Raw genomic sequence first — 27,674 nt, 5'->3', positions numbered from 1 at the left:
TAAAAAATAATAGTCATTGTAATGGGTATGAAGTAGTGCACAGAAGTTTTAAATTTTGATAAAAGTTCAATTTATCCATTTTTTTCTTGTGTTGATTGTGCTTTCGGTGTCATAACTAAGAAACCATGTCTCATCCAAGGTCAAAAAGATCTACTCCTTTGTTTTTTCTAAGAGTTTTATAGTTTTAGCTGTTATATTTAGGTTTATGATCCATTTTGTGTTAATTTTGGTATATGATATAGGGGAGGAGTCCAACCTCATTCTTGTGCCTATGGATGTCTAGTTTTCCCAGCATGATTTGTTGAAAAGACTATTCTTTTCTCACTGAATGGTTTTAGCTCTCTTGTCAAAAATCAACTGACCATAAATGTAAGGATTTATTTCTAGACTCTCAGTTCTGTTCTATTGATCATCTATCCTTATGCCTTAATTCCTTTTTTTTTTTTTTTTTTTGAGACAGAGTCTCACTTTGTTGCCAGGGCTAGAGTGAGTGCCGTGGCGTCAGCCCAGCTCACAGCAACCTGAACCTCCTGGGCTCAAGGGATCCTCCTGCCTCAGCCTCCCGAGTAGCTGGGACTACAGGCATGCGCCACCACGCCCAGCTAATTTTTTGTTTCTATTTTTAGTTGACTGGCTAATTTTTTCTATTTTTGTCTATTTTTTAGTAGAGATGAGGTCTCGCTCTTGCTGAGGCTGGTCTCAGACTCCTGACCTCAAGTGATCCTCTCACCTCGGCCTCCCAGAGTGCTAGGATTACAGACATGAGCCACTGCGTGCAGCCAATTCCTTTTTTAAATACTTTCTTCACTTGGCTTCCAGAACACCTCTCTGTCTTGATTTTCTACCAACATTATTGGCCATTCCTTCTCAGTCATCCTTGCTGCTCATCTCCCCAACCTTGCAGCATCCCAGGATTCAATCTTGACTACTTCTTTCTAGTCATATTTCTGAGGTGATAATCTTTCAATCTCATCAGCTGCATAAGCATTCCCAGATTTATATCTCCAGCCTAGACATCTTCCATGAATACCAGCCTCTACATCTATTTGACATCCCCATTTGGATGTAAATAGGCATCTCAGATTTGATATATCCAAAACCAAACTCCTGAGCCTTCTGCCCAAGCCCCTGCCAAACCGCTTATCCTCGTCTTTCTTACCAGTCAATGGTATATCCATTCTTGCAGCTACTCAGGCCCAAATCCATAGAGTCATTCTTGACTTTCCCTTTTCCCTCACAACCCACAGCCAATCCATTAGTAAATTCTGCCTCCTCCATCTTTGAAAAATATTCTGAATCACTGCTACCTCTACCCCCACCACTATTATCCTTGTCTAAGCCACATTTTTCCCCCATCTGGATTATCGCAGTAGTCTAACTGGTCTCCCTGCTTCTACCCTCGTCCGTCTACAGTCTAGTCTCTTCTCCCTGCAGCAGAGTCATATCACTTCTCTGCTCAGTGACTTTCTTCTCATGCAGAATGAAAACTAAAGTTCTGATAAAGGTCTGTAGAGTCCTGTTTGAAGTGGCATTTTATTGGAAACTAGCTGTTTCCCACAGAAATTATGCTCTCACCGCAGGCTTTGCACTTACTGTATGTTCTGAAATACTTTTCTCCTGGAACTTTAAATGGCTTCTTTACTCATTTCCTTTGGGTCTCTGCTTAGATGTTACCTTATCAATGAAGCTTCCTGACAACTTTTCATAAATTTTTTTTATTTCAATAGATTTGGGGGGTACAAGTGTTTTTTGTTGCATGATGAACTGTATAATGCTAAAGTCAGGGCTTTCAGTGTATCTGTCACCAGAATAGGGTACATTGTACCCAATAGGTAGATTTTTATCCCTCACCTCCCTCCTACTCTCCCCCCTTCTTAGTTTTTAATGTCCATTATACTGCTTTATGACCATATATATCTCTTGTTTAGCTCTCATTTGCAGGTGAGAGCATGTGGTATTTGTTTTTCCATTTCTGAGATACTTCACTTAGGATAATGGTCTCCGGTTCCATCAAGTTGCTGCAACATGTACCTGAATGTTTATTGTGACACAATTCACATTTGCAAATATATGGAATCAATATAAGTGCCCATCAACTGATAAGTGGATAAAGAAAATGTAGTAGATATATATATATACACACACACACATACATACACCATGGAGTACACTCAGCCATAAAAAGCAATGAAATAATGTCTTTCATAATTTTTTAAAATTTTGAAATATTACAGGGGTACAAATGTTCTTGGTTACATATATCGATTTTGTTATGCTTGAGTCAGGGTTATAATTGTGCCCATAACCCAGATAGTGTTCATTGTACCCGTTAGGTAGATTTTCAAAAAATACTGTGCAGGGGCCATGCTAATCTTCTCTGTATCATTCCAGTTTTAGTATATGTGCTGCCAAAGTGAGCGCTTTCATAAATTTTTAATAACAAGTCTAACACCATCATTAGGGGTCATTATCTTTTTCCCTTACTTGAATTTTTCAGTAGAGCCCCTATCATGTGTGACACTGTTTGTTTGTTTATTTTCTGAGGAGGAGAGAGGAGACCCTGGAACCAGATGCCTGTTTTGAATTTTGGCTTTGCCAAAATTTACTGTGACTTTAACCAAGTCTCTTAACCTCTCTGATCTTTAGTTTAATCAACAAAAAAAGTAGAGATCATAATAGTATTTGCCCAATGGAGCTGTGAGCAATAAATGAGCTTACTCAAATAAAATGCCAGATACAAAATAAGTGTTTAGTTAGTGTAAGGTACTATCATCATCATCATCATCATCATTTATTGTCTGCTTCTCCTCCTAGAATGAAAACTGCTTAGGATCAGGGGAGTATTTCATTCACTGCTATATCACCAGCACTGAGAACAGTGCCTAGTGTGCAGGAGGTTCGTAATAAGTATTTGGTTGAAGAAATGAATCCTTGCAATAACCCTGGGAGATAGCTGTTTTTATCTATTTTTTTTTAAAGTAAGGAAAAATAGGTTCAAATAAGTTGAGCACCTCAAATATTTTGACTCTCAAGTGCAGTGGAATTAAGATTGTTCTATTGGGCATATTGGGGGAAGTAGTGGTGAGAAGGTATGTCACTTCCACATAAAATGGACTGTCTGGAAGAGTGAGATCATTCTTAGGGCTTAGGGATTTTCCTGCAAAGCAATCGTTCTATAGACAGTTATAACTTAACTGCAAACTAAATCTGAGTGGAAGAATCCTATGGCATTTTAGGAAGTTAGGAAGCACAAAAAGTTTGATTCTTAAAAAGAAAAGATATTTTTAAAAAATATTTATCCAATGGATGGGACAGACTGACTAGCTAGTATAGCATTTGCTCAGGGTCTGGAGAAAATGGTATAGGCTACTGACTAAGAGACCTATATCTTCTCTGGTACTGGGCAAGAGACACTTAGAAAAGCTATTGTTTTCTAAGTTCAGAAAATTGCAGGTTCCTTTTACTACATGCAAATGCTAGGAGATGTGCTAATCTCGGGCTACAAAGGTGAAATAATATATAATCCTTCACTCAAGAAGTTCACAGAATCCTTGCTCACAAGAAATTTTCAAGAAGTCCATAGTTCACAAGAAGTAGTATAAAGGGAGGTGTTTTATACAGACAACTACAATGAAACATAGTATTGACAACATACTATATTGGGGGGAAGCACATAGAAGGATGCGTATTATGGCACATAGTGGAGAGGCACCTAATTCTGCCCTTTGGGGGAAGGCAGATAAAGAAATTTCACAGAGGCATTAATACTTGAGCTAAGTCTTAAAGAATGAGTCTGAGCCCACCTAGTAGATGCAAGAGGTATGGAAGGCAGGTATGCAGTCTCAAATGTGATGGACAGTGCTCAGTGATACCTGAATACAGGCCACGTGAGAAGGAGTGGAAGGGAATGTAAAATAGAATAGTAGGGGAAGTGCAACTGTTGAAGCACCTTACCTGCTACAATTAGGAATGGGGAGCCATTGATGTAATTAAGCAAAGAAAAAGTGTGATCAGAATTTTGAAATAGAAAATGTGGAATATGAATTGGAGAGGAGCAAGGCTAGTGGCAGAGAGGTCAGTTTGAAATCTCTTGCTATAGTCCAGATAAGAAATGATGAGGGTGGCAGTTTGAAATGGAGAGGCAGGAATGGATGCCAAAGGTATTTGGGAGGTAGAAGATACAGGGCTGGGTGACTGACTGGATAGGGATGGGATGGGGAGAGGGAGGGATCCAGTGGTGTCTGGCTGAGGGTCTCAGATCTCAGAAATAGAGAGGAGGAGGAGTTTAGAGGTAGAAGATACGAGGTTCGTGTTTGGACATGTTGAATTTGAACTAAGTCTGGGATAGCTAGATGAGATGCAGTAGCCAGCTGTTAATGTTTTGGGGTAAAGTAGGCGTCTGAATGTTAGGTGTAACTACTTTGAAAAGTAGAAGAGGGCACTGACTAGTAAAGTGGGAGAGACTTGTCAGGTGACACCGAGAGCTCCATCAAGATTAAAAATCTGCATCTATTTTCTGTGGTTCTCATCTGTACAGTGGTGGGATTTATCAAGGCATGATATATTAAATATCAATGAGAAGGATGAACATAGGTGCACTAGGGGAGCCATTGATTTGCTTGAGTGGGCATCAGGAAAGGCTTCCCAAAGCTGTGCTTTGGGGGAGGAATGGGGTTTTTCTCTATGGGAAGAAGGAGTCAGGTGCTGTTTCAGGCTGATGGAACACAATAAGCAAATAAATATGTGCAGCTTTGAATATGTGACCTCTTTGGGAAACAAAAGGTAATTAGATTATAGGAAGTGTATATGGGGTCTGGAAAGGGGGTGGGGAGGAGAATTGGTGGACTGCAGTCAGATCACGGATTGCCTGGATGGCCTTGTCAATGGATTGGGTTTTATTCTTTACACATGGGGAAATTTGGAGAGAACAGAAGGATACAATCAAAATAACTTTGACATGGTATATAGAATGTATGTAAGATAGTGGAGAAAGAGAGAAACATTTCCAATTTGAGTCATAGGGTCAATTAAAGTGTTCCTTGCCTAATTTTCTTATTCAAAGGGAGCAGAGTGTTCTGGGGGAGGTGGGATATAGATGTAGAAGAGAGATGTCCTCATTCCAGGAATTGTCTTTCTCATCTCACCCAACTTCCTGGAGCTGCACTGTTTTGGAGGATTCCTAGTCCTGAATTCATTCTTCTGTCAGGACAAGTGACCTATTGAATCATAGCTTGAAAATTAGGAACTTGTGAATTAGAGTCTTGGATTCTCCCTTCTACTTGTGATATCAGTGGATCTTTAAAAGGGAGGGAAAAGAAAGTGAAAGGGAGCTGATGGACCCAGGCAGATGGACTTTCCTTAGAGAAGGAAGCCTGTGGCCCTGTCCATATGTGGCCTAGAAGGCAGTGTAGTCTCTGACAGATAGGAAAGGAGTAACCTCTGGGCCTTATTCTTACCCTGTTGTGGCTTGCGTGGGTCCTTCTGGAAGTGTCAGTTTCCTTTGGAGTATTGTTCCGGATATGGTAAATAATCAGGCTTGGGATTGCAGTTGTGGTTTTATTATCCAGATCACTGTGACTTCTGTTAGGGCAGCAGCTATTTGATTCCCCTGGACCTGTAGCCGTTCAGCATCCTGGTCCTGGCCCCAACTCCAGGCCTTATCCTGGCCTAACTTAATTTAGGGTCTGGGAAAACAGGCCTGGGCTCGCTGGGCAAATGCATGGCCAAGCCTGCATTGTAAATTGGAAAGGGCTCAGCCACGAGGCCTTTGGGGTTTGAGGACTTATACAGATCCAGAGTAAGCTCATATGGCTTCTGAGGAAGATACTCTGTGTTCAGCCCACTTGGATAACCTGTTGGAGTGGTTCTTGGTAACAAAGCTGGTCTTATTGGACCATCTTTTCCAAAGTGGCCTGACCCTGGATGCAGGCCACTTTGGAAAAGGGAAAAGGATGACTGGAATCCCCAGGTAGAATTTGGGGTGTTCCAAACTGAAAAGCAGGGCCAAGGAATACAGGCCATAAGGATTTCTGGGAGTCAGTCAGCTGGGCCCTGTGAACTGCCCAGAGGACCTCTCTCCCTCTCCTCTGTGTCCATTGGGGTTTAACTGGCATTTTCTTTGGGTTCCCTGCTATAGGACTGAATCTACTAACCTTTCTGCCCTTTTTTTTCTGCTCTTTCTCTCCTTGCAGAAGGAAAGCGAGGAGCCCTTCAGGTTGTGCCTCTGGCCTTTGGGCCCTTTTTATTGTTTATCCTCCACCTCCCCTGAGCACTGTGTATGTGTGCCCGTGTACATGTGTGCACATGATCTGTGCCTCTGAGCACTGGCTCACGCAGGGTCTATTTTTCTGGAAAGCAGTTTGTGTGCATGCTCCGTGCTTGCGTGTGCTCCCACAGACATCCCTGGAGCACAGTGTGAGAATGTATGTGTGCCAGCACGGGTGCACATTCATTGTAGCATGTGTGTGCTTACACTTATACTCAGTCTGACTCCTCCAGGCACCGATTGCCCTCCTCTTCTACTCTGCTCAATGTGTGTCCATTTTCTACTGTTGCTGCAAATTCTGGCATATGCTATAAACCCTGGCTGAGCCCAGCATGCATGCATACTTTGTATTTGAGAGCAGGACAGGCATCTTGCGCCTCTTACCTGGGGCCCTAAGTGTGAATATGCTTTGTGCTGTGAGCAGGCTTCCTGACCTTTCTCTGAGCACAAGCTTCTATAGACCTGTTGTGTGGTTCCTCCAAGCCATGTGAATGCATAGTATACTAATGCTCTGTGCCTGTAAGCTCTGTCTCTTGAAGACTGAGGATTTGCTTTGCCTGTTATTTGGGCCCTAGAGAACACCATGAATCCTCCCCAAATGAGTTCGTGTGCATATTCTGAAGCCATTCTGAAGCACAAGATCCATGCTCACCTTGTGTTTCCTGCAGGCACAAGTTGTATCTATAAATACACCTCCTGTAGGTACTTTGTCTAGACCTCTTCCCACTCTCGTGCTCTCCTTCAGTGCAGTGTGTGTACATGTTCTGTGCTGTGTGTGCAGGCTTCTGCAGACATGTTGTCCCATCTGAGCACAGGAAATGTGTATGATCTGAGCCTGGCTCCCAAAGACTTTTTGTGACTTTGTTTCCTTAAGCCACTGATTTCTGGCAAATATCTAATTCTGAGTAATAAATAAGAATCTGCTCAATATAGTGGCCATTTCCAAAAGGAGCATAAGTTGGTAGGATCTGGGGATTTAGGGATGGGCTCCCCTAACACCTACCCTGGCCCACGATCTTAGGAGACTTGCAGTTTTTCCATTATTTCCCACCCACTATTGTTTCTTGTACAGTTCCCGTTGTCTTTTGCCTCAGCCACTCTGGCTGCCTTTTGGGCCTGGCCCTCCCATTACCAATATTATCCTACCCATGGAACAAGGATAGGAGGCAGACGACATAGAATGGGGGCTGTGGGCAGTAGGCAGATAGGCTTGTTTAAAATATGGACAACCTGAGAAGGGTCTTCAATCCAAAGTTCATCTGTGCCTACTGCAGATTGAAGGTTATTCTTGCTCATTTTTCCATCACTTGTTAGCCCTGTCCTATCTCTCCCTATTCTACTTTGTCTAGCCTCATTCTATCCATAACTTCTCCCACCTTTGTAGCCCTCCCAAAACATCATTCCCTGTTCAAAGCAGCTTTCTTCTGCCTCCCTTCTGGAGCCCATTTGCTCCAGGATAGTTAGGAGGCAGGGAAATTGTTGGGGATGGAGGAGGACAAGGAGGGAAGCCCCAGACCTGTTAGCACTAGGTTTCTTGTGCCTGAAAACCATGTACCATTGGGTTCTCTGGAGATCCCTGGCAGCTTTGGAACTCTTTCTTCTCTGCACGCTGCTTAAAGAATTGGCTTTTTTTTATTGTTTGTTTGTTTTGGTTTGGTTTTTGTTTAAAAAGTATTTTTTGAACTGTTCCTTCCCTGAATTATTTGGCATCTAAATTTTTAACTTCTCATTCTAGGGCCTGTAAAATTCACCAGAATCATAATCCAAGTGTCTAATCTGCCCTGGGTTCTCTTGTTATATACAGCTTATTAAATGTAGAGAGCAGATTCAGTATCAGTGTAATCATACATGTGTACCCAGTGTCAGTGCGTCAGGGGTTCCAGGCACCCAAGCTAAATCAAACCACAAGATAAGATGGGAATCCAGAAAGACCAGGTCTGACTCTGGGGCAGCCAAGAAAGTTTAGTAATATAGCTGTAAAAAGACTGGACCGTATATGAAGTTGTCCTTTTGCCTAGAAGCCTAAGTGGGTCCTTCTCCTGGGCTTGGTTCACTGCTACCTGTACCAATGGCTCATATAAGGGAGATGTGAGTTCTTCTATTCCAGTGGACCTTAGCCCTGGGACCTCAGTGAGCTTGGCCTTATATCCTTTCTATTCACTAGGGAGATAAGTACTGTTCATTTCAGCAGCCTGCTTGTTGCCCTGGCTGACTAGGGCATTGGCTTAGACATCAGGCTGGCTATGTCACCTGCACTGTTCTGGGCTTCCTACTCTACTGCCCACTTCCCAGCGTATAGGCAGTCTCCCATCTTTCCCAGGATCTAACCTTTTTTCTATCTCTTTTTAAAGATTGCACATGATGGTGACCCCTCTCTGCCTCAGTGGCTCCCAGAAGGGTAAGTGATTCCCTGCAAAGTTTCTATGGATTTTATATGTTCTCTCTCTCCCTGCTTTTAGCTTTTCCCCTGGGAAGCAGGGGAGACAGCTTCATAACCTCGATCTTGGGGAAGGAAGAGGTTCCACTGTAGGCTGGTTGGTTCTCAGGGGCAGAGGAACAAACTGTGCTGATTGATTCCTCAGGGCTTGTAGAAGAGGGAGTTTTGCAGAGTAGTTCCCCTGAGGCAGGGTAGGGAGCTTTGGGGCTCCCCTATCCTTGCCTCTGTAATTTCTGATTCATTGCATCATAGTGGTGATACATTCTTTAGATAGATATTTTTCAAATTTCCTCATTCCTCTATGTTTGGAAACATTTTCTTTCCATTCCATTGTCGATGGTGTAGCTGATTCGATTACTCCCTGGGCTCAGTCCTGCTTTAGCTGTTGTGAGTCACCTACTTATTCCATTCCACTCTAGTTAAGACATAGTAGCATCCTTTCCGAACTCTGTGTGTTCCCTCTGTGCTGCTTGTATGTCAGTTTTAGACTCATGTGATTGCACCGGAGAGTCATTTTAAGCTGCTCAACTGCTGCCTGTAACTGACTGTTCTTAGGAGAAAACAGAGTTTAAGTGCCTCCTGACACCCTACTCCCCCACACATTGCCAGTTAGGACCTTGGGACCTTCCTTCTCCCTTTCCCTACAAAGGCTTCTGGTGCCAACATTCTCAGTAGCTGCCTCCTCTCACTCTGGCCAGGGAAGAAGAAGGATCAGATAGATTATCGACTACATTTTTACATTTTGCATTTCCTTGTGATTTGTCTTCTTTTAATCAAGAGTCAATCATGAGAATGAGTTACCCCAGTTTTTATCAAAAGATCATTTATGTTGCAAAAAATTTCTTGGGTTAAGTGGTACATATTATAGTTTTTAGAATTAGCTATAAACTTTTGGCGCAAGTTGCTTCTTCAGTGAGCTGTAGTTTTTTCTTCTAATGATTGTAAAATACATACATGCCAATGGAACATATCCAGACTATTTTTAAATGGAGCCATGCGGAGGTTTTCTAAAGAATTCCCTGTTGTCTTCCTTCCTTTCTTTCAGCTTGGTCCTTGGAAGCTGTCATAAATTTAGAACTTCCTTAGGCTTGGTAATCTCATTAAAAACAAAGCTGACTGCCTATGCTCAGGGAGCTGGTTTATTAGAAATCAGCCTATTACAGAGGCAAGAGACATGTGAAGACAGAGGCAGAGACGGGAATGATGTAGCTGCAAGCTAAGGAATGTCAAGGGTTGCCAGCAACTGCCAGAAGCTAGGAGAGAGGCAAGGAAGGATTCTCTCCTAGAGCCTTCAGAGACAACATGGCCCTGCTGACATCGTGATTTCAGATTTTTAGCCTTCAGAACTGTGAGAAAATAAATTCCTCTTTAAAAAGAAAAAAGAAAGAAAGAAATTAGCATATGTTCCAACTCCTGTCCTTGACCCAGTTTGTGGCTTCATTCTTTGCCTGTGTAGCTGGAAGTACCTGCTACTTCATTTGGGACATTTCTCTCTTTAGATCAGCTGTGGTATACAACCCAGCTATCCTACCTTCCCCACCTCATTACTCTCATTAAAACCAAGTACATGAGTTGTTTTCATTAAGACCAGAAAGATTTTGTAGCGCATCCACCTCATTTTATAGAAGTAACACCAAGGCCCAAAGAGAGGAAGGAATTTTGGCAGAGGACATATGGTGACTTAGTAGAAGAATTGGAGCTAAAATCCAGGTTATCTCAACATAAGACATATGTTCTTTTGGGGACATCCTTTGTTTTTATTTCATTTTATTATGAAAGAACAGGCAAAGAATACCAAAATTAATAAATGTGGAAAAGGAATAAAAGTTCTAGACAGCTCCAGTTGTTCTAGCTTTATTTTTTTCCTGGTCTCTGTTGATTTGTCCATAGGGCTAGGTTGGACTCTCAGTGACTTTGCTGTTTCCTTCCTAAATGGTGTAGGGTTTTTTCTTCCCCTAAATGCTCTTTTGGAAGTCCTTCATTCCACCTCCCCTGCCTCCATTTGATTATGAGAGCTCCTCTCTCCCTGGAGATGCTTTTTCTTTGGAAGGCTTGGGTAGCCAGAACTGGTGACTCATTCTTGGATAGAGAAGGTTTCCCTTTACATGCCTCACCAGGGCTGTAGGCTCTTCCTGTAGAGCCAATCCTGTGGGCTCTGTGCTGGCACAGCCCAGTCAACACTTACCTGTGGAGCAGTGTCTCTGGCCTGAGTGTGGGAAGGAGCCCTCTTAACCACCGATTCCCACCTTGCCTTACAGAGTACAAGCACCTTCGAATAAACAGAGGTGCCTTCAGCTGTCACTGTGGGATAAAAGAGCTCTCATCCCTTGGCTAAAACCACAGCAGACACTGAGGGGTACTCTGAGAGCAGATTCCACTGTGCACCATCCCATGGCTTTTTTTCCCTCACTTCTGTCTTCCTTGCCCCTCTCAAAGGCACGTAGTGGAGGTCAGTTCATCTTCCTGTGAGGAGAGGGAAAACAAGGAGAATGGAACACTGGACCTGCCAGTAATTCAAAGCAGGACTGAAGTTCCTGACATATTTTCTTTTCTCCTTAGGCCAGCTGGAGGGCTCTATGGCATTGACAGCATGCCAGATCTACGCAGAAAGAAGCCGCTGCCACTTGTCAGTGATCTGGTGAGTGACGACTCCTGTGCAGGCTTAGGCAGTAGCCTTGGGATATCCCCCATTGGGCCTTGGCAAGCTGTCAGGATTGGAAGGGGTCCATTTAGTGACTCATATTGGTCTGATGATCAATCATTTAAAGCCTTATTGAGACTTAGTGATGGGTTCAGTGGGACTTTGTTCTCTCTCACTCCCTAGTTAGAGCCCTGAGTTCTTCATTAGCTCAAGCTCCTACCTAGAACATTTGTGACCTGGGCCCTCAAAGCAGGACTTGTGTCTTCCTCTAGGTATCTAGCTCCTGTAGATATCTCTACAGCCTCCTCTTATGACCTACAATGGAAACTGCCCCTAGTCTTTGACCTAGATCATTGAGCTTAGTGTGGTATAAACATGACTGGAATTCAGCCCCTTCTTAGAAGTCAAGTGAAAGTCTCCTCCCAAGACATAGGCTTTCTAGACTATCTCTGTAACCTAGTGTCTGGCATTGAGAGGCAATGATAAAAATTTGGGGAATTGAATTGGAACAGGTTTAGGAGTTAAAACTGGTTTCAGGACCTCCAAGATGACCAGAAGCTCCCATTCTGGGTCATACTTTCTGAGGCAGGATCAGCTCAAGGAATTTTCTGTAGCCTTTTGGGTAGTGGGGGTAGAGTGGGTCCAGGCTCTCTTGGAGTCCCAGAGCTCTAAAACCAGGTATAATGTGTAAGAGTTTAGTAAGACTTGAACCATTTTTATTACCATTTTCTCCTCCTGTTTTCTTCTTTTTTCCGCCCTGTCTAGTGTTTTTCCTATCCACTCCTCTCCCCTCTTCTCCATTCTCTGTTCTCTTTTTCCCCCACTAGTTCTCCCTCAGTTGGATGAATAGAAGTATCATTTGCCATTTTCTGTTCATTGTTTCTTTCCTGCCTTTATTTCCAACCATTGTGCATCTTCTTTCTCTTTTTCCTCCTTTCCAATGTACCTCTTCTTCCACCAGCTCTTCATCTAGCTGGTTGAAGATAAATTCTGATGTCATCTCTTCTTTAATATCTTCTTTCCTCCCTTTATTGTCTCCCATCTCCTCTTTCTTCTCTTTCTACCTTTTTCTCATCCCCTCTCCCTTCTTGCCAACCAGAAAGTATCTAGTTCATTTCCTGCTTTCCCTCCTCTGTCTGTTGCTCTTGCCTATCTTTTACTTTACGACATCATGTCCCTTACAGCAGAAGCTCTAGACCCTGAGCCCTGGACAACTGTCTGGGTTGAAAACAGTTTTTGTTGGGTAGAGGCAGAGAGGGTTGGGATATGTTCCCTACTTTGGACTACAGGGAAGAACCTCTCAGTTGCCTCTGAAAGTTTACATGCCCTCAGGGGGCTTTAACATCATGTTGTTCCTTTCTCTGCTCTCCTCTGCGCAGGCTATGGTGAGTGTCTCCAGAGCCCTTTGCCATCCTCTCTAAAAGTCCATTTCCCAAATCACTTGGGCCCTTCCTGGCTGTCCCCCCTGCTTAAGTTGATATTATGACTTCTGTCTGCCCAATGTCCTCTGCCATAGGGAAACCATATGCTTCTCTAGGGGCTGCCCGTAAAGCTTGGGCTTAGCAATTAGGTCCCTCTACACAAGAGCCTGGCTAGCGGGGCAGCCCCAGCTCTCAGACTTAACTCCCTGCCCTGCTTGATTGGCCTGTGGCTACATGGCCCCTTTTACTTGCTAAGTGCACTGTTTGTTCCGGCTACTGGCCTCTATAGCCATCCAGGGATTCAGTGGGTATAGGGTGGGGAGGTACAACGGTATAGAGGTTAGCATGGAATCATTGTTTTCAGTAATGATTCTTGAATGTGACTCTACAGTTGTGTATCTCTTACTCTTAATGATCTATATCCTACTATAATTCTAAGCTTTTCATTTTCCTTTGCCTTCCTATAAATGAGGAGTTCTCTGGAGTAGGACACCTAAGAATAGTAAGAGAATGAGAAATTCCTTGGATGATAGCTATCCTGAAGGAAGTCCTGTTCTAACATTGCTAGAACAGTCCCCCGAGGGCATTGGGTTTTGCATTTTAACTTGGGACACTGTTGCCCAGAAAAGCCCCTGTGAGTGATAGTAAAAATAGAGAGAAAAGCACTATAGTAAGCTATAATCAAATAGCTTTGGTCTCTGAAACTCCCTCCCCAGGACTTTGCCAGCCCTTGGTGGTAGCCAGGGCTAACCATAGGTCTTCTCTCACAGTCACTGGTCCAGTCCCGGAAGGCAGGGATTACTTCTGCAATGGCTACACGCACCTCTCTCAAGGATGAAGAGCTGGTAAGTGATCTGTGGGCTTTCAGGAGTCCATGGCCCCAGGACTGGTGATCAACTCTATAGCCATACTGACTGGGAATTCAAGAATGCTGGGCCCACATCGTTGATGAAACAGGTAATATCAGGTCTCAGTTTTTCATACTTCACAATAGTCCAGATCAGAGGGTAAGCCCATCTCAAGTTGAAGGGTGTAACCACTGAACTAAGGGTTTTATGGTGAGCCTGCTACCCTCTGTTTCCCTAAAAAATGTGAATGCTGGAATAAGGCTCAGACCCAGCATCAGGTCCAACCTGTGTTGGACTACCAAGAGTGCACTATATTGGGGGCTTCTTTCTCCTTGGCTGGAATATGGGCTGGACCAGGATAGTGTCTTCTCCATTGGCAGAAGAGAAAACAGGGTCCTGATTGTGCCACAGAGTTTCAATTCTGGCATCTCACAGCAGAATCCTAAAGTTGCTGATGGCTGATGGGAGGGTATGTGTCTTTCAGAAATCCCATGTGTATAAGAAAACCCTGCAGGCCTTAATCTACCCCATCTCGTGTACCACACCCCACAACTTTGAGGTCTGGACAGCCACTACCCCAACTTACTGCTATGAGTGTGAAGGCCTGCTCTGGGGCATTGCCCGGCAGGGCATGCGCTGCAGTGAGTGTGGAGTCAAGTGCCACGAGAAGTGCCAGGACCTGCTCAATGCTGACTGCCTACAGCGTGAGTGCCCTATGGGATGAGTGGGGGGAAGCAGGGGAAGCAGGGCAGGGTCTCTCCAAAACAGGTTGCAGCAAAGAGCTGGGATGGTTGAACTGTCATTCCTGCACTCCACCTGATTCTGAAGCCCTTTCCTTTTCAGACCAGGTAGGCTCTTGAATCAAGGGGCATTGCCTTTCTAAATACCAAGTCTTATACTACCCTTTTAAGCACCTTTTAGGAAAAATTCTTTGAGCTTTCTGTGGCCTTCTGGTGGACCTAGAGTCTCCTCCAGGATTCAGTTGATCCCAGAGGCTGAGCTTGGATACTGTATATACCACAGTAGCCTTATTGCCCAAATGACAAGAGCATGTTTAATCAGAGACTGAAACTAATGAGAGAAAGTGGGTTCTGTGAGGTTCCAGGCCTCACAGAGGAACTTCCTGAGGTTTAGACTCAAGGACCCAGGGAAGGCAGCATTTATTCCCTGCTTATAGATGGAGCTTTTAGATGATAGTTCCAGGAATAGAAATTTCCAATGGATTGAGCAGAGGTCTGGGAGGACATTGTGCCAGACTCCCAGGGTACTGGCTAAATATGTGACTTGTGTTGCCATGATGGAGTGGGGAGAATAGGAGCAGGAAAAGTAGCAAGTTCCTCTCAGAGGAGGGGGTAGTGCTGGGCTCGCACTCACTGTAGCTGGACCTCAGGCACAGCAGGGGTGGGGGAGATAGAAAAATATTCTCTTGCCCTCCAGATCGCCCAGGTATTACCCAGAGCCAAACTATAACAATGAAAGCTTTAAAGATTGTGGTAGGAGAAAGGAAGGTCCCCTTAAGACTCACAAGCACTTCATTATCCCAAGGAGAAATATGACGTAAAAGGGGCCCAGGGAGAGCCCTCGAGGAATTATTCACTTAAAATGTACTTCTTTGAAGAGCCCTAGATTAATGCCAGTGGGATGTCTGTAGTACATGAAGAGACAGATAGGACAGAGTCAACAAAAGAAATGAGGTTCTGAAAAAACTGTCTGAAGACAAACGCCAGTGATGACTTTGCCCAAACCCATCATGGGGGGTGGCAAGCACAGGTGCCAGAGGCCTTGCTTTAATTGCTGAGCACTAGCAACCAGGCTGGCTCACAGGCTGCTTGCTGGAAGCCTTCTGAAAAGTGCTGCCAGGGTGTCTGACTTTTCCTCAGGGGCCTTTCAGAGGTCCCAGTCCAAGGAAGTAGCACCTTGCCTGGGATATGCTAAATGGCAAGAGCAGGTTGCAGCCTGGGTCATTTTCCATTTATCAGAGAACATCTGCCTAAGCCTTCTGTGAAGCACACATTGAAATGAAATGCCCTATGGGCCTCCTTGGACAGAAAACCCAGCTTCCCAAGCTCCTAGGGTTAGAATGCAGATGTTGGCCTTTACTTTTTGCTCTGAGTTTTTAGAGTAAAGGCCTAAACCTTTGGGGACTGCAGACAGAGGAGATCAGTCTATTGGGCCAGTATAGGAAGGATGGGGCCCCAGCTGCTCTTCTGAGAAGCCTAGTTGGTGAAATACACTGGAGAAGCCTGTGTTCTGCCATGATCCTTGGGCAACAGGGAAAGCCTGCTGGCCTCTGACATGAGCTAGGTGGGGCCACAGCTCGTGAAGATGGCCTTTAACCCTGTCAGGGTAATAACGATGGTTGTAACAACAGTAGTGACCATTTATTAAGTACCTGCTACTGCCAGGCCCTGGGCTAGATGCTTTACATATGCTATCTAAAATAATGCTTATTACAACCCTGAGAGATAAGCACCATTATCTCCTCTTAGAACAAACCAGTTCACTAAGCTAGGAGTGCTGGAGCCAGGATTTAAATCCAAGTCTGTCTGACACCAAAGGCCATACTTTTCTCACCATACCACACTATTTTCTGAGATTAAAGGCACTAGAGCCATAGAGCAGAACCCAACTATGTGACAAATTCTGGCATTTGTATCATGCTTGGCAGTTGGATGAGATTCATGCTATTGCTGTACCCACCCACTACCCCTCCCTGATAACTGAGATACCCATTGGGGATATTTTGACTTTAAAGTTGGACAGCTGATGAAAAATTTCAACATATGTCTAAATAGAAAGTATAATGAGCTCCTATAACAACTATCAAGATTTTGCTACCCTCTGAGTTGCATTTAAACTCCGCTGGCCAGGCAGCAGGCCCCACAGTGTTAATTTTTCCCAGAGATATCCCAGTCTCCCTAAGCTTCTCCCACTGTTCCATGGCCTCTCTCAGGCCCTGTTCCTTAGCTCAACCTGTTCTGGTAGGTGTCTGGTAGGCGGCTTGTTGCTTATTCCTACTTTCCATCTCTGGCTGTCCTTTAGGGGCTGCAGAAAAGAGCTCTAAACATGGAGCTGAGGACCGGACCCAGAACATTATCATGGCCATGAAGGACCGCATGAAGATCCGAGAGCGAAATAAGCCAGAGATCTTTGAAGTTATCCGGGATGTCTTCACAGTGAGCAAAGTTGCCCATGTGCAGCAGATGAAAACAGTGAAGCAGAGTGTCCTGGATGGCACCTCCAAATGGTCGGCCAAGATTACCATCACTGGTGAGCAGGCCAAAGTTTGAGGGTCACGAAGGCCTGGGCTGTGGGGAGGATCCTGGGGAAGAAACATCTTGAGTGAGAGTGAGTAAGGGATTGGGGAGAAGGAAGATAGAAATGAGGGGAAGAGGAAAGCCTCATTATTCATCACTCCTCCTCACCTAGACCCTGGTGCTGGGAGAGGCAAGACTGGCACCTGCAAACAATATGAACCATAATACAAGGATTTGGTAACAACCTGACACGATATACTTGGTTAACAGTTTGATATTACAAGAGCTGGGAGTGGGGGTTGGGGATGGGCAGGAGACCAGAGAACAGTTAAACAGTGGTTTACGAACTGGGTGGGTGGCACTGAAGAGTGCATGTATCAGAGGTTGTAAGGGGCAATGTGTACAAGTGTCAGTTAGGGCTCAGGTGGGGAGGTGGGATTCTTGGGCTAGGCTTTGAGGGAAAGGCTGGTGCCCAGGACTAAGGATATATATGGAGGAATGAGATTAGGGTTCCTGTGCAAGGAGCATAGATAGGCTGCTCTAAGATGGAGAGCACACATGAGTAGTGTTATGGAGAGTAGTTTCTCACCTACTCTAAAGTATACTGTGAAGCCTCCTACATGTGCTTGGGTTGCAGTCGTGTGTGCGCAGGGCCTACAAGCCAAGGACAAAACAGGATCCAGTGACCCTTATGTTACTGTGCAAGTCGGCAAAACCAAGAAGCGCACCAAGACCATTTTTGGAAACTTGAATCCTGTTTGGGAGGAGAAGTTCCATTTGTAAGTCACAGAGGGCTTTGTCTTACCTGGGACTGTGTTTGTTTTGGAAGCAGCATTGCATCCTGCTGTTCTGGGCTTGAGCCCTAAGATTAAGCAAGGGCAGTGGAGAAAACCCATTTCTCACATGCTTTACTTGGGCAGCAGCCATTCTTTCTCTGGGTTTCTGCTCATGGGCTATCATAACAGGGTGACTTTACCCAAGCCCTGTCTTAGCTAGGGCTATTAAAGGGGCCCCAGGGCACCCCATCCTGCTTTTTCTAGCATTAGAAAGATTTTACTACTTCTCAGTGACAGAACCAGGGACTGTCCACCCTATCATACCCCCCAGTCCTGCTAAGGTTAGGCTCTTAAAGGAGTGGGGAAAGAATGTCCTTGTCCTACGAAATCTGGGGTCTGGAGAAGTTTCCGTCTCCCTTAAGGGAAATTTTTCTTCCTGCCTCAGCTTCCACCCCACTCTTATTTCCATTATCTCACTTTCCTACAAACTGTTTCTTATGACAGTAAGGAATAGTTGTTAAAATGGCAAACTCTAGCCTAGGACTTGGACTAATATCTGGAGAATCCAGATGCTTTGTCACCCCTTCCCCCAGGGGGCGGAACTTTGGGTCAAAAGGCTGCGCTCAAGGATCCAGAAGGCTGCAGAGTTTTGCCCACTTTTTAAAAATTTAAATAGATTTAGGTGATACAAGTAGTTTTTTGTTATATGGATTAATTGCATAGTAGAGAAGTGTAGGCTTTTAATATACCTGTCACCTGGATAGTGTACATGTACATTGTATCCAATAGGTAATTTTTTTATCCTGTACCTCACTCTCACCCTTCCATCCTCCCCCTTCTAAGTCTCCAACATCCATTAAGTCACTCTGTGTGACCATACATATCCATTGCTTAGCTCCCACTTACAAGTGAGAACATGCAGTATTTGGTTTTTTGTTCCTGGGTTATTTCACTTAGAATAATGACCTCCAGTTCCATCCAAGTTGCTGCAATACATTGTTTCATTCTTTTTGATGGCTGAGTAGTATTCCATGACAGACATATATATATATCACATTTTCTTTATCCACACATCAGTTGGTGGGCACTTAGGTTGGTTCCATATCTTTGCAATTGTGAATCATGCTAAGATAAACACGTAAGTGCAGATGTCCTTTTTTTTTTTTTTTTTTTTGAGGCAGGTCTCATTCTGTTACCCAGGCTGGAGTGCAGTGGTGTGATCATAGCTCACTGCGGCCTCAAACTCCTGGGCTCAAGTGATCCTCCTGCCTCAGCCTCCTAAATAGCTGGGACTACAGACGTGTGCCACCATGCCCAGCTAATTTTTCTCTTTTTTGTAGAGGCGGGGTCTCACTGTGTTGCTTCTCAAACTCCTGACCTCAAGCAGTCCTCCCTCCTCAGCCTCCTAAAGTGCTAGGATTACAGGCATGAGCCACCGTGCCTGGCCTATTGCCCACTTTTATTAAACTCCTACTACGTACGAGACACCATACGTGATACTATGTATCTAAAAATGAATAGGACAATCCCTGGCTTCAAGAAGCTGGTCATTGATTTGTCTATTATTTTTCAGTAGAGCAATAGTTATAATATTTTAGTGGAATATGGAAAGGTATTGTAAGAACATAGAGAAAGGAACAGCAAATTCTGCTGAGTATAACTTTTGGGTAAGGCAACAGGACCCAGAAGGCAACTGTTGGGGAAGAATGCATGAGGAGGGACCTGGGAAAACTCCCTTCTCCAAAGCAAACCCCATAATGGAGATGATAATTCAATGGGGTATTAAAGGATGATAGAAGTTCACCAAGCACATAGTTAGGCAGATGTGGGGTTAGATAGAAAACGAAGGAGGTGTGACCAGATGGACCGACCATGAACATATCTAGCATCTTTACTCACATTGTATCTTGGATTCCGAGGAGGGAGCTAGCAGTTGCTTCCAGGGGCCCCAGGACATGTCTAGCTGTTTTCCTGTTGGTGTTGCTATATAGCTAGCTGCATAAGAAGTCAGAATTGACCCTAATTACTCCTCCTCCCACCCTGCCCTTTGTTCCAGGGTGGTAAGGACTGATAAGAGTATGTAGAGCCACTTAGGCTCAGGAATGAAGAGCCATTTGCTGGAATAGCCTGACTGGCTTGGAACTTTAGTATCTCTGTTCTCTGACTCCTTCTCTTCCTATTCCAGGCCTCAAGTGCAGTTGATGGAGCTTTGGGGAGGGAATTAGAAGTAATACGAGTAGGTGCTACTGGGTCTGTCCCTAACAGAGCCTGCCTAATTCTCCCACAGCGAGTGCCACAACTCTTCTGACCGCATTAAGGTACGTGTGTGGGATGAGGATGATGACATCAAGTCGAGAGTAAAGCAGCGGCTAAAGCGAGAGTCCGATGATTTCCTTGGCCAAACCATCATTGAAGTTCGGACACTAAGTGGTGAAATGGACGTCTGGTACAACCTGGGTGAGGACTCTGAACCAGAGAAGGTTACTGAAAAGGGGAGAGTGTGAAAGGGGACTGGGGAATATTCCCATCTACCAAATCCACCACTCAATCTCCAGAGCATACCTCTGAACAGAACCTGTCTTACTGGCAAAGAACTGACTGTGGATAGGGATGGGGGACAGAGGAGTGGTGGTGGCTGGGACTCACTCTGGCTGAACATTCTTCATTTTCAGACGGCTCTCTAATCCTTAGTGCCTTTGGCCCCCTGGCCACGCCTGTTCTCCCACCCAGCCAGTTCAGGGGTCTTTGTGGAATATGTTGTCACTGGAGTGGGTTCACCCGATAGGGTCAGCGCCGCCTTTTCCCCGGGCTGAGCCGGGGTGGGGCTGCCCATACTGTCTCATTGCATTGGTGTCAATCCCTGGTCGTCTTTCCTTTCTAGAGAAGAGGACAGACAAGTCAGCCGTCTCGGGGGCTATCCGACTGCAAATCAGTGTGGAGATCAAGGGGGAGGAGAAGGTAGCCCCATATCACGTGCAGTATACGTGTCTCCATGAGGTGAGCCAGCCCTTGGTAGGAGGCAGGTGGGAAAGCAGGGTTGGGAAGGGCCTTTGGCTATAAGTAGGATTGCTAGGGGGGTGAAGGTCCAGGGCCTGTTTTTAATTTTATCCTGGGCTCACCGTGCTACCTGGACAGCCCAAGTGACTGAACCCAGACATGGTTCTCTTCTGCTAATGTGAGAACAGCCTACTGGGGCCACAGAAGAAACTGAGTAGTGACTAAAGGACAGAATTTCTGTGGAACCCTATTCACACTCTGCTGGGCTTTACCACCAGGTTTTTTTTTTTGTTTTTCATGTTTTTAACCCTTTTCTTTGCTCTGCTCTGTCTCCTGCAGAACCTTTTCCATTACCTCACAGACATTCAGGACAGTGGAGGGGTCCGGATCCCTGAGGCTCGAGGAGACGATGCATGGAAGGTGTACTTTGATGAGACAGCCCAAGAAATTGTGGATGAATTTGCCATGCGCTATGGCATCGAGTCCATATATCAAGCCATGACGTGAGGCTCCTCTGGGGCTCTGGGAAGTGGCTACTAATCCTTGGGGTGGCTAAAGAAGGCAAACTGACGTGGTGAACAGGTCCTTAGTGGGATAGCATGCAGTGATTCCTTACTTTCCTCTCTGAGCTGGGTGGGACGGGTCTGTGCCCCAGGGTAAAGAGGGTCTGTGTAGAAAGGGAGTGTTTTTGTCAGTAGCTCATGGAAAAGATATTCCAGAGTTCAGCGATAGGAAGGGAAAAGGGCATGGGAGGGGATGCAAGGACAAACCTGTCCAGACATCACAGGCCTGAGCAGACAGGGCATACGTGCTCATGGACATGTGTTCGTGACAGACTAGCTGACCTAGACTGGCCTAGGAGTTAGGACACTAAACTGTAGGGAGAGCAGTCATGTATGGAGTCGACTAAGACTCCTCTAACAGGAATTCCTGACTGGTATGAGAAACTGGGTAGCCCATCCATCGGTGAGGCTGTCCCTAGAGCTGTGCACAGGACGCAGCCCTGGGAAAGCAGAGGGCAGCAATTACCCTGGCTGTGCTCCATTTATTCCACAAACTTTTACTGAGTTCCTACTTGGCTTTTGCTGCAAGCCCTGAAGAGTCTCTGAGGCTGAGGATGCTGTGTTTTTCAGGCACTTTGCGTGTTTGTCATCCAAGTACATGTGTCCTGGTGTGCCAGCAGTGATGAGCACCTTACTGGCCAACATCAATGCCTACTATGCCCACACAACTGCTTCTACCAATGTCTCTGCATCTGATCGCTTTGCAGCCTCCAACTTTGGGGTGAGTGTCATGTAAACACATATGTACCCATTTGTTATCAATTAATAAAGTTTGATTTTTCTAGAGTTGATCAATGTGCATAAAATTCAGTTAGCTACCACCTTTATAAATGAACCTTGTTTCCTTATGGGTGTGTAGACTCTCCTCAGACACGTATAAATGAGAGAAGGTAGAATAGCACCACTGTGGTTTGGGGAGAGTGCCACCTGGGCTAAGGCAGAACCTCTCTAGGCCAACAACACGGTCAAGTTACCATGTTCTTCAGTCTTGCAGGTCCACAGATGGGACTTTCTTAATCTCTTCAGTCTCTCTGTGACATGTCTCTCTCATACCACTTAAGTTCATTTGAGACTGATGTCTAAGTGAGGATGCCAGTGTGTACCTGAACCTATCCCTTTTCTAGTGTCTGGACTGTTTTCCCTATCCAAGTTGTGCCCTTCCTGGTGTTAAGGTACTGAGAAGTTGAGTCATTACTCAGAATGTCACCTGACATAAATTTGATATAAACTGGATGAAATATTTCTGACCCACCACAAGGATTACCATTTTAGGGATAAAATTACTGATATTCTCCCAATCCACTGAGCCTCTAAGCCTTGTTTTTTGGCTAATCACTTTTTTTTTATTGATAGTCTTTCTTTAGATGAATTAATGTAATTGATTAAACCAGTCAAATATCTGTTCCATTCTGTCTTGTCTCATTATATAGTGACTTAATATCTAATGATGTAGTCAATATATAAGTTCTGGGAGTGCTAAGCCAACACCCTACAGGAACATGATTCCACATTTAATTACACTTTTTCTATGAAAATCAGCTATTTTAATATTTAAAAAGTATACACTAAGGGAAATTATGTGGAACGTGGTTTAAAGAGGGACCCCCTCATGTCTGCCTGATCATCTTTTGAATGCATCACTATTTTTCCCTCCCATCATCACTGCTGGACTGTGGCTATATAACTGTTGTGAGCTACCCCAAGATAAGTTAGGAGACCTCATACTCAGGAGCAGTTGGAGAATGTGTTTGGAGTTTCCTTTTATTGACTAAGATGAGTTATAGTTCCAAAGGAATAGAGATGCACTGGCCATGTCCTGTTGATTCTTGTACGGAAAGAACCGTTTCTTCTCCCAAGGACTTGGCTTTCCCCTTGTCAGCGTGAGAAGATTCCCTAGTCTGAGACAGAGCCAGAATGTGATGGAACAGGGACTGCCTGCCCATTTTTCCTTTACTTTGTTTGTTGTTCTTCCCATAGGCAGGGATGGGACAGAATGTGTCTCCAACCTGATGTCTCCTCCCCACCCTTTCCTACTCACCCAGAGGTGGTTCTGTTTCTGCTGTGGTTTAGGGGACTCAGACACAGGTTCTCTCTTTCTTCCCCATTATTTGTTTCTCACCTTCAGAAAGAGAGATTTGTAAAACTGCTGGACCAGCTACACAACTCACTGAGGATCGACCTGTCTATGTACAGGGTGAGTGAAGATATGACTGTGGGGTGGGATAATAGACATCAAGCTCAGTCTAGGGAGACTGTAGGCCAATCTTGACTATAAGGATTGAAGGCAGGGGAAATCAGCCTGTGTCCTCACACGCATCTGAATGGCCAATGCTACTGACACCTGTGGCTCTCCTAACTCCAAGGACCATGCAGTTTATAAATAGCAGCAGCTATGGCTACTTTTTCTAGACAGATGGCTTTCCAGCCCTTCTCTTGCCACTCTATTATTACTCTGATGACATTGTCATTACGGAGTTTCCTAAGAATAATCTCTTCCAGAAATTCCCTTTTTTTTTTTTTTTTTTTTGAGACAGAGTCTCACTCTTTTGCCCAGGCTAGAGTGAGTGCTGTGGCGTCAGCCTAGCTCACAGCAACCTCAAACTCCTGGGCTCAAGTGATCCTCCTTCCTCAGCCTCCCGGGTAGCTGGGACTACAGGCATGCGCCACCATGCTCGGCTAATTTTTCTATATATTTTTAGTTGTCCAATTAATTTCTTTCTATTTTTAGTAGAGATGGGGTCTCGCTCTTGCTCAGGCTGGTTTCGAACTCCTGAACTCAAACAATCCGCCCTCCTCGGCCTCCCAGAGAGCTAGAATTACAGGCGTGAGCCACCACGCCCGGCCCAGAAATTCCCTTTTTAAAAATTAAATACTTAACTACATTTCCTTTTTGCATTTTTCTATACTTTCCTCATTTTCCAAGGGAGGCATGAGAATCTGGCTGGAGGGGCAGAGAGTAGCTTGGCTTGGGCAAGTAATTTGGATCAGAGGTCATGTCCATTCCTAGTATGGAGGGAGGAAATAGGTGTGGTAGGAGGGTGGATACCTGGGATGGGGCAGGATAAGGCAATGGGCAGTTTCTTAGTTCCTCCTAAGTTAGATCTTAGAATGGCTTCATTACTTGCTTTAAAGTGTTGTGAATTTCCAGAACAGGCAATATACGCACATTAAAAAGTAAGTATAAAAACAACCTCAAAGTCAAAAAGAAGTGAAGTTTTAATTATCTGCACTTCGAGTGCCCTCCATTTGCACGAGTAATGGAGAGTTGACTGTATATCTTATCTTTGGCATATAAGTAGCCATTTGCAGATTTAAGAAACTAATCATTAAAGTGAAGAGTGGCTCAGCATCTTCCTTCAGCTCTCCATGGCAGCTTCCTCCTAACACTTATGCCAAAGGGAGTGAAGTAAGGATGGTGGGCAGTTCCTAAGGAACTCACTCCAAAAGCAGTTCTGCTCAGAGCTCTGCCATCTGCTGGGCTTTACTGTAAGGAAACTCCAGGTCCTAGATCTCACTTGGTCCATAGTGTGGCTCCACTTATATTCCAGGATATACAGTTAGATTGTAACTTTTGAAGAACTCACTGTTTGGGTGTAAGAATCTTCATTCAAGAAAAGTGTGCATATGTGTAAATGTGTGTGTGTGTGTCTGTGTTCATTTGTACAGATGCTCACACATTGCATGTGAAGTAGGGTTAGCGGGAGGATGTGTTGCTCTCCGGGCTGGGGAGTATCAACCCCTGCTTTTGGCAAGGATCTTTCTGCATCAGTAGAAAATAGAGAGGGAAACTGTAACATTACAGCTTTTTTTGCCCAGCTCAACCAGAGAAAATTTTAGTGGGTAGTAGTAAGGAAGCTTTTGATTTCATCACTTTTGGCAGGGAAAGTTTTCATATTCCTCTGTTCCTTTCTTACACTTCCTTGATTTGCAACAGAATAATTTCCCTGCTGGGAGTCCTGAGCGGCTTCAGGACTTAAAATCCACAGTAGATTTGCTGACCAGCATTACTTTCTTCAGGATGAAGGTAAGGGGTGGACTGGGTTGGGGTGGTGCTGGGCTGGGACCTGGCTGCAGGAACATGGAGAATAAGAATCATTTGGCAGAGTCTAAGGCTACAGGAGCTATCACCTCTAAGCTTACGTTTCCATACACCTTTCCCTGGGTTACTTCTGATTTAGCGCATAGACCGTGGATCAATGAGGGCGGGCTGGAAGTTCTCGCCATCAGCTATTCTGGCAGTTTCATCACTGGGGCAAGGTCTAGGCACCTGTAAAGGGATGAAGGAATCTAGAGTAGGTTTGGGGGGGAGTGCTAAGAGGATATCCCACCAAGGTAAGCAGGACCCTGGGTCCATATTTCTGTCATTAATCGGCAGGTACAAGAACTGCAAAGCCCTCCAAGAGCCAGCCAGGTGGTAAAGGATTGTGTGAAGGCCTGTTTGAACTCTACATATGAGTATATCTTCAACAACTGCCATGACTTATACAGCCGCCAGTACCAACTGGTAAGAAGTTTGCTATTGGGTAGGGCCGGCTATCAGTGGCTCTTTGGAGCCTCAGCTTTCCTGTGCTGTGGTCCTGGTGGAAGGGAGCTCAGGACAGGGTCCTTAAAGTTCTTGTGGGTGAGTGAGTTGTGGAGTATGGACCATCTAGGCCACATGAGACATGTGTGGATGGAAATGTGTGGATGGAAAGGGACTCTTAGACAAGATGAGACATACCTGAGTTGAACAGAAATGGCAATAGTAAGTTTTACTTTGGTGCTGAAGAAAGTGAAACTGAATTCATGCACAGTTTGTGGGTTGAGTAGGGGAATTCTCAGTCTCCCCCAGAGGCTTTTTTCTCCCCCAAGGTTAATTTTATTCTGAGTCATATAGACTCCTATAAGTTCTGGGCTGCCTGAGATCTATAGCTTTCTCTCTCAGCTACTATCTCTTGGAAGTTTAACTTTTCCCTCTGATTACTTCTCATGGCAATGCATGGTTCTTCTGGGTTCTGTTCATCAGCTGACTATCAAGGCTTCCCATATCTTTCTGTGAAGTTGAGCTACTTCACCTGTTTAGCCTGGCATCCTAACCCAATACCCGATGACTTAGTACATTTTTCTAGATCCTTCCAATAGTATCATTCCTCCTCTACCCTCCATTTCAAAGCCAGGACTTCCTTCTGGCTCCAATTACTCAATTATAGTTCCTGTCTTAAGAGTGTCTTGCTGACCATAAATTTGCTACTAGAGTAGATTCCCTTCAGTCCAGCAAATATATGTTTAATATTCTAGGTCAGGTCTGAGGAAAGCACAGTGCTCCTTCAGTAAGTTTGCAGTCTAACGAGCATTTACATAACTCCAATCAAAGCAGTCTGTTAGAAGAGCCTTGGAAAAGGGATAAGATTGAAGGAATTCAAGGAGGAGGAAGTCATTCTTGATCAGATATTGGGAAAAGCTACATAAAACAAGGGGCATTTGAGATCGACCTTGAAAGGAGTATTTGGACAACAAATGGTGGGAGGACAACCTAAATCTCTTAGACATTTATCTTTTGGTGAACATGTCCATTTTTAATGCTTCCTAGAAGCACCTTAGTAAAGACTAAGATCTCGTTCATGCTGCCTCTTCTCACTCCCAAATGTACTTCTTGTGCCAGCCATATATTTAAATATGGCTTCCTCCTTTTAAGGTTTATAAAACTTCTATTGGTTCTAAAGTCTGTGGGAGGTTTTCCTGAGGCCTTTGTTCCACCTGCTACATTCTGGGCCCCTCTGTCATCCATCTGTGGATTTTCTCTGGTTGGGGGAAGACACTGTTCTCAGCTTTGATCTTTCAACTATGCAGGTGTCTGTTTGAATATCTGGTCTTTATTTCCCAGCATAGAATCAACTAGACTTTGAAAGAGGGCTTATAAGCTATTCAGGGACTTTCTTTAGCCTTTGTATTTCGCTACCTGCTTTTTACTTTTTCTCAATTGCATTTTCTCCTTACTCAGTATTTGCACTGGAGTAAACCCATGATATCTTTTTAAATTTCCATCTACTGACCTTCAGTCATTGGTTCATTCATCCATCCATTCATTTAACAAACAGAGCATTAGAGATGTAAAGTTGAGTAAGACACATCTCAGCCTTTAGGGACCTCATTGTTTGGTGGAGATGGGGGCAAATTACTACATTTATTGACTTTTATTATTTTTTTGTTACTACATTTTATTGTAGTTGTGGTCGTCTATACCAGAGGTTCACAGAGGGTACTCTAGAAGCCCAGAGGAGGGGCATCTGACCAGACCTGGGGTGTCAGGGGAAACTTCTTAGAAGAGATTAAGTTCAATCTGAATTTTGAGGAAGGAGTAGGAATTAGCTAAAGAAAGGGGCTGGAGGGGAGGAGGAGAACATGTGGAAAAATCGTGCGTGAGTATGTTAATTTAAGGAAGTATAAGCAATTTAATTAGGGTAATTACAGTATGAGGCTTTGAGATTCA

General features: G+C 44.5%; 1 protein-coding gene across 2 annotated transcripts in view; it reads left to right on the top strand.

Moving 5' to 3' along the window:
- UNC13B (unc-13 homolog B (C. elegans)) overlaps nucleotides 1–27,674 on the top strand; it is a 218,677-nt gene that overhangs the window by 175,576 nt on the left and 15,427 nt on the right. For both annotated transcript variants that reach the window (XM_012656768.1, XM_012656771.1), the window contains 13 exons: nucleotides 8,617–8,663; nucleotides 11,262–11,340; nucleotides 13,535–13,609; nucleotides 14,097–14,316; nucleotides 16,655–16,882; nucleotides 17,507–17,648; nucleotides 19,933–20,102; nucleotides 20,527–20,642; nucleotides 20,982–21,145; nucleotides 21,776–21,926; nucleotides 23,331–23,399; nucleotides 25,140–25,229; nucleotides 25,581–25,709. In XM_012656768.1, the coding sequence (XP_012512222.1) occupies nucleotides 8,617–8,663; nucleotides 11,262–11,340; nucleotides 13,535–13,609; nucleotides 14,097–14,316; nucleotides 16,655–16,882; nucleotides 17,507–17,648; nucleotides 19,933–20,102; nucleotides 20,527–20,642; nucleotides 20,982–21,145; nucleotides 21,776–21,926; nucleotides 23,331–23,399; nucleotides 25,140–25,229; nucleotides 25,581–25,709 (1,680 nt within the window). The remainder of the gene's footprint in view (nucleotides 1–8,616; nucleotides 8,664–11,261; nucleotides 11,341–13,534; nucleotides 13,610–14,096; nucleotides 14,317–16,654; nucleotides 16,883–17,506; nucleotides 17,649–19,932; nucleotides 20,103–20,526; nucleotides 20,643–20,981; nucleotides 21,146–21,775; nucleotides 21,927–23,330; nucleotides 23,400–25,139; nucleotides 25,230–25,580; nucleotides 25,710–27,674) is intronic.

The sequence above is a fragment of the Propithecus coquereli genome, unplaced genomic scaffold (genome assembly GCF_000956105.1).
Source record: "Propithecus coquereli isolate 6110/MARCELLA unplaced genomic scaffold, Pcoq_1.0 Scaffold114, whole genome shotgun sequence".
NCBI lineage: Eukaryota > Metazoa > Chordata > Mammalia > Primates > Indriidae > Propithecus > Propithecus coquereli.
Note: the sequence above shows the minus strand (reverse complement) of the source record. Positions and strands in the feature narration are given on the sequence as shown.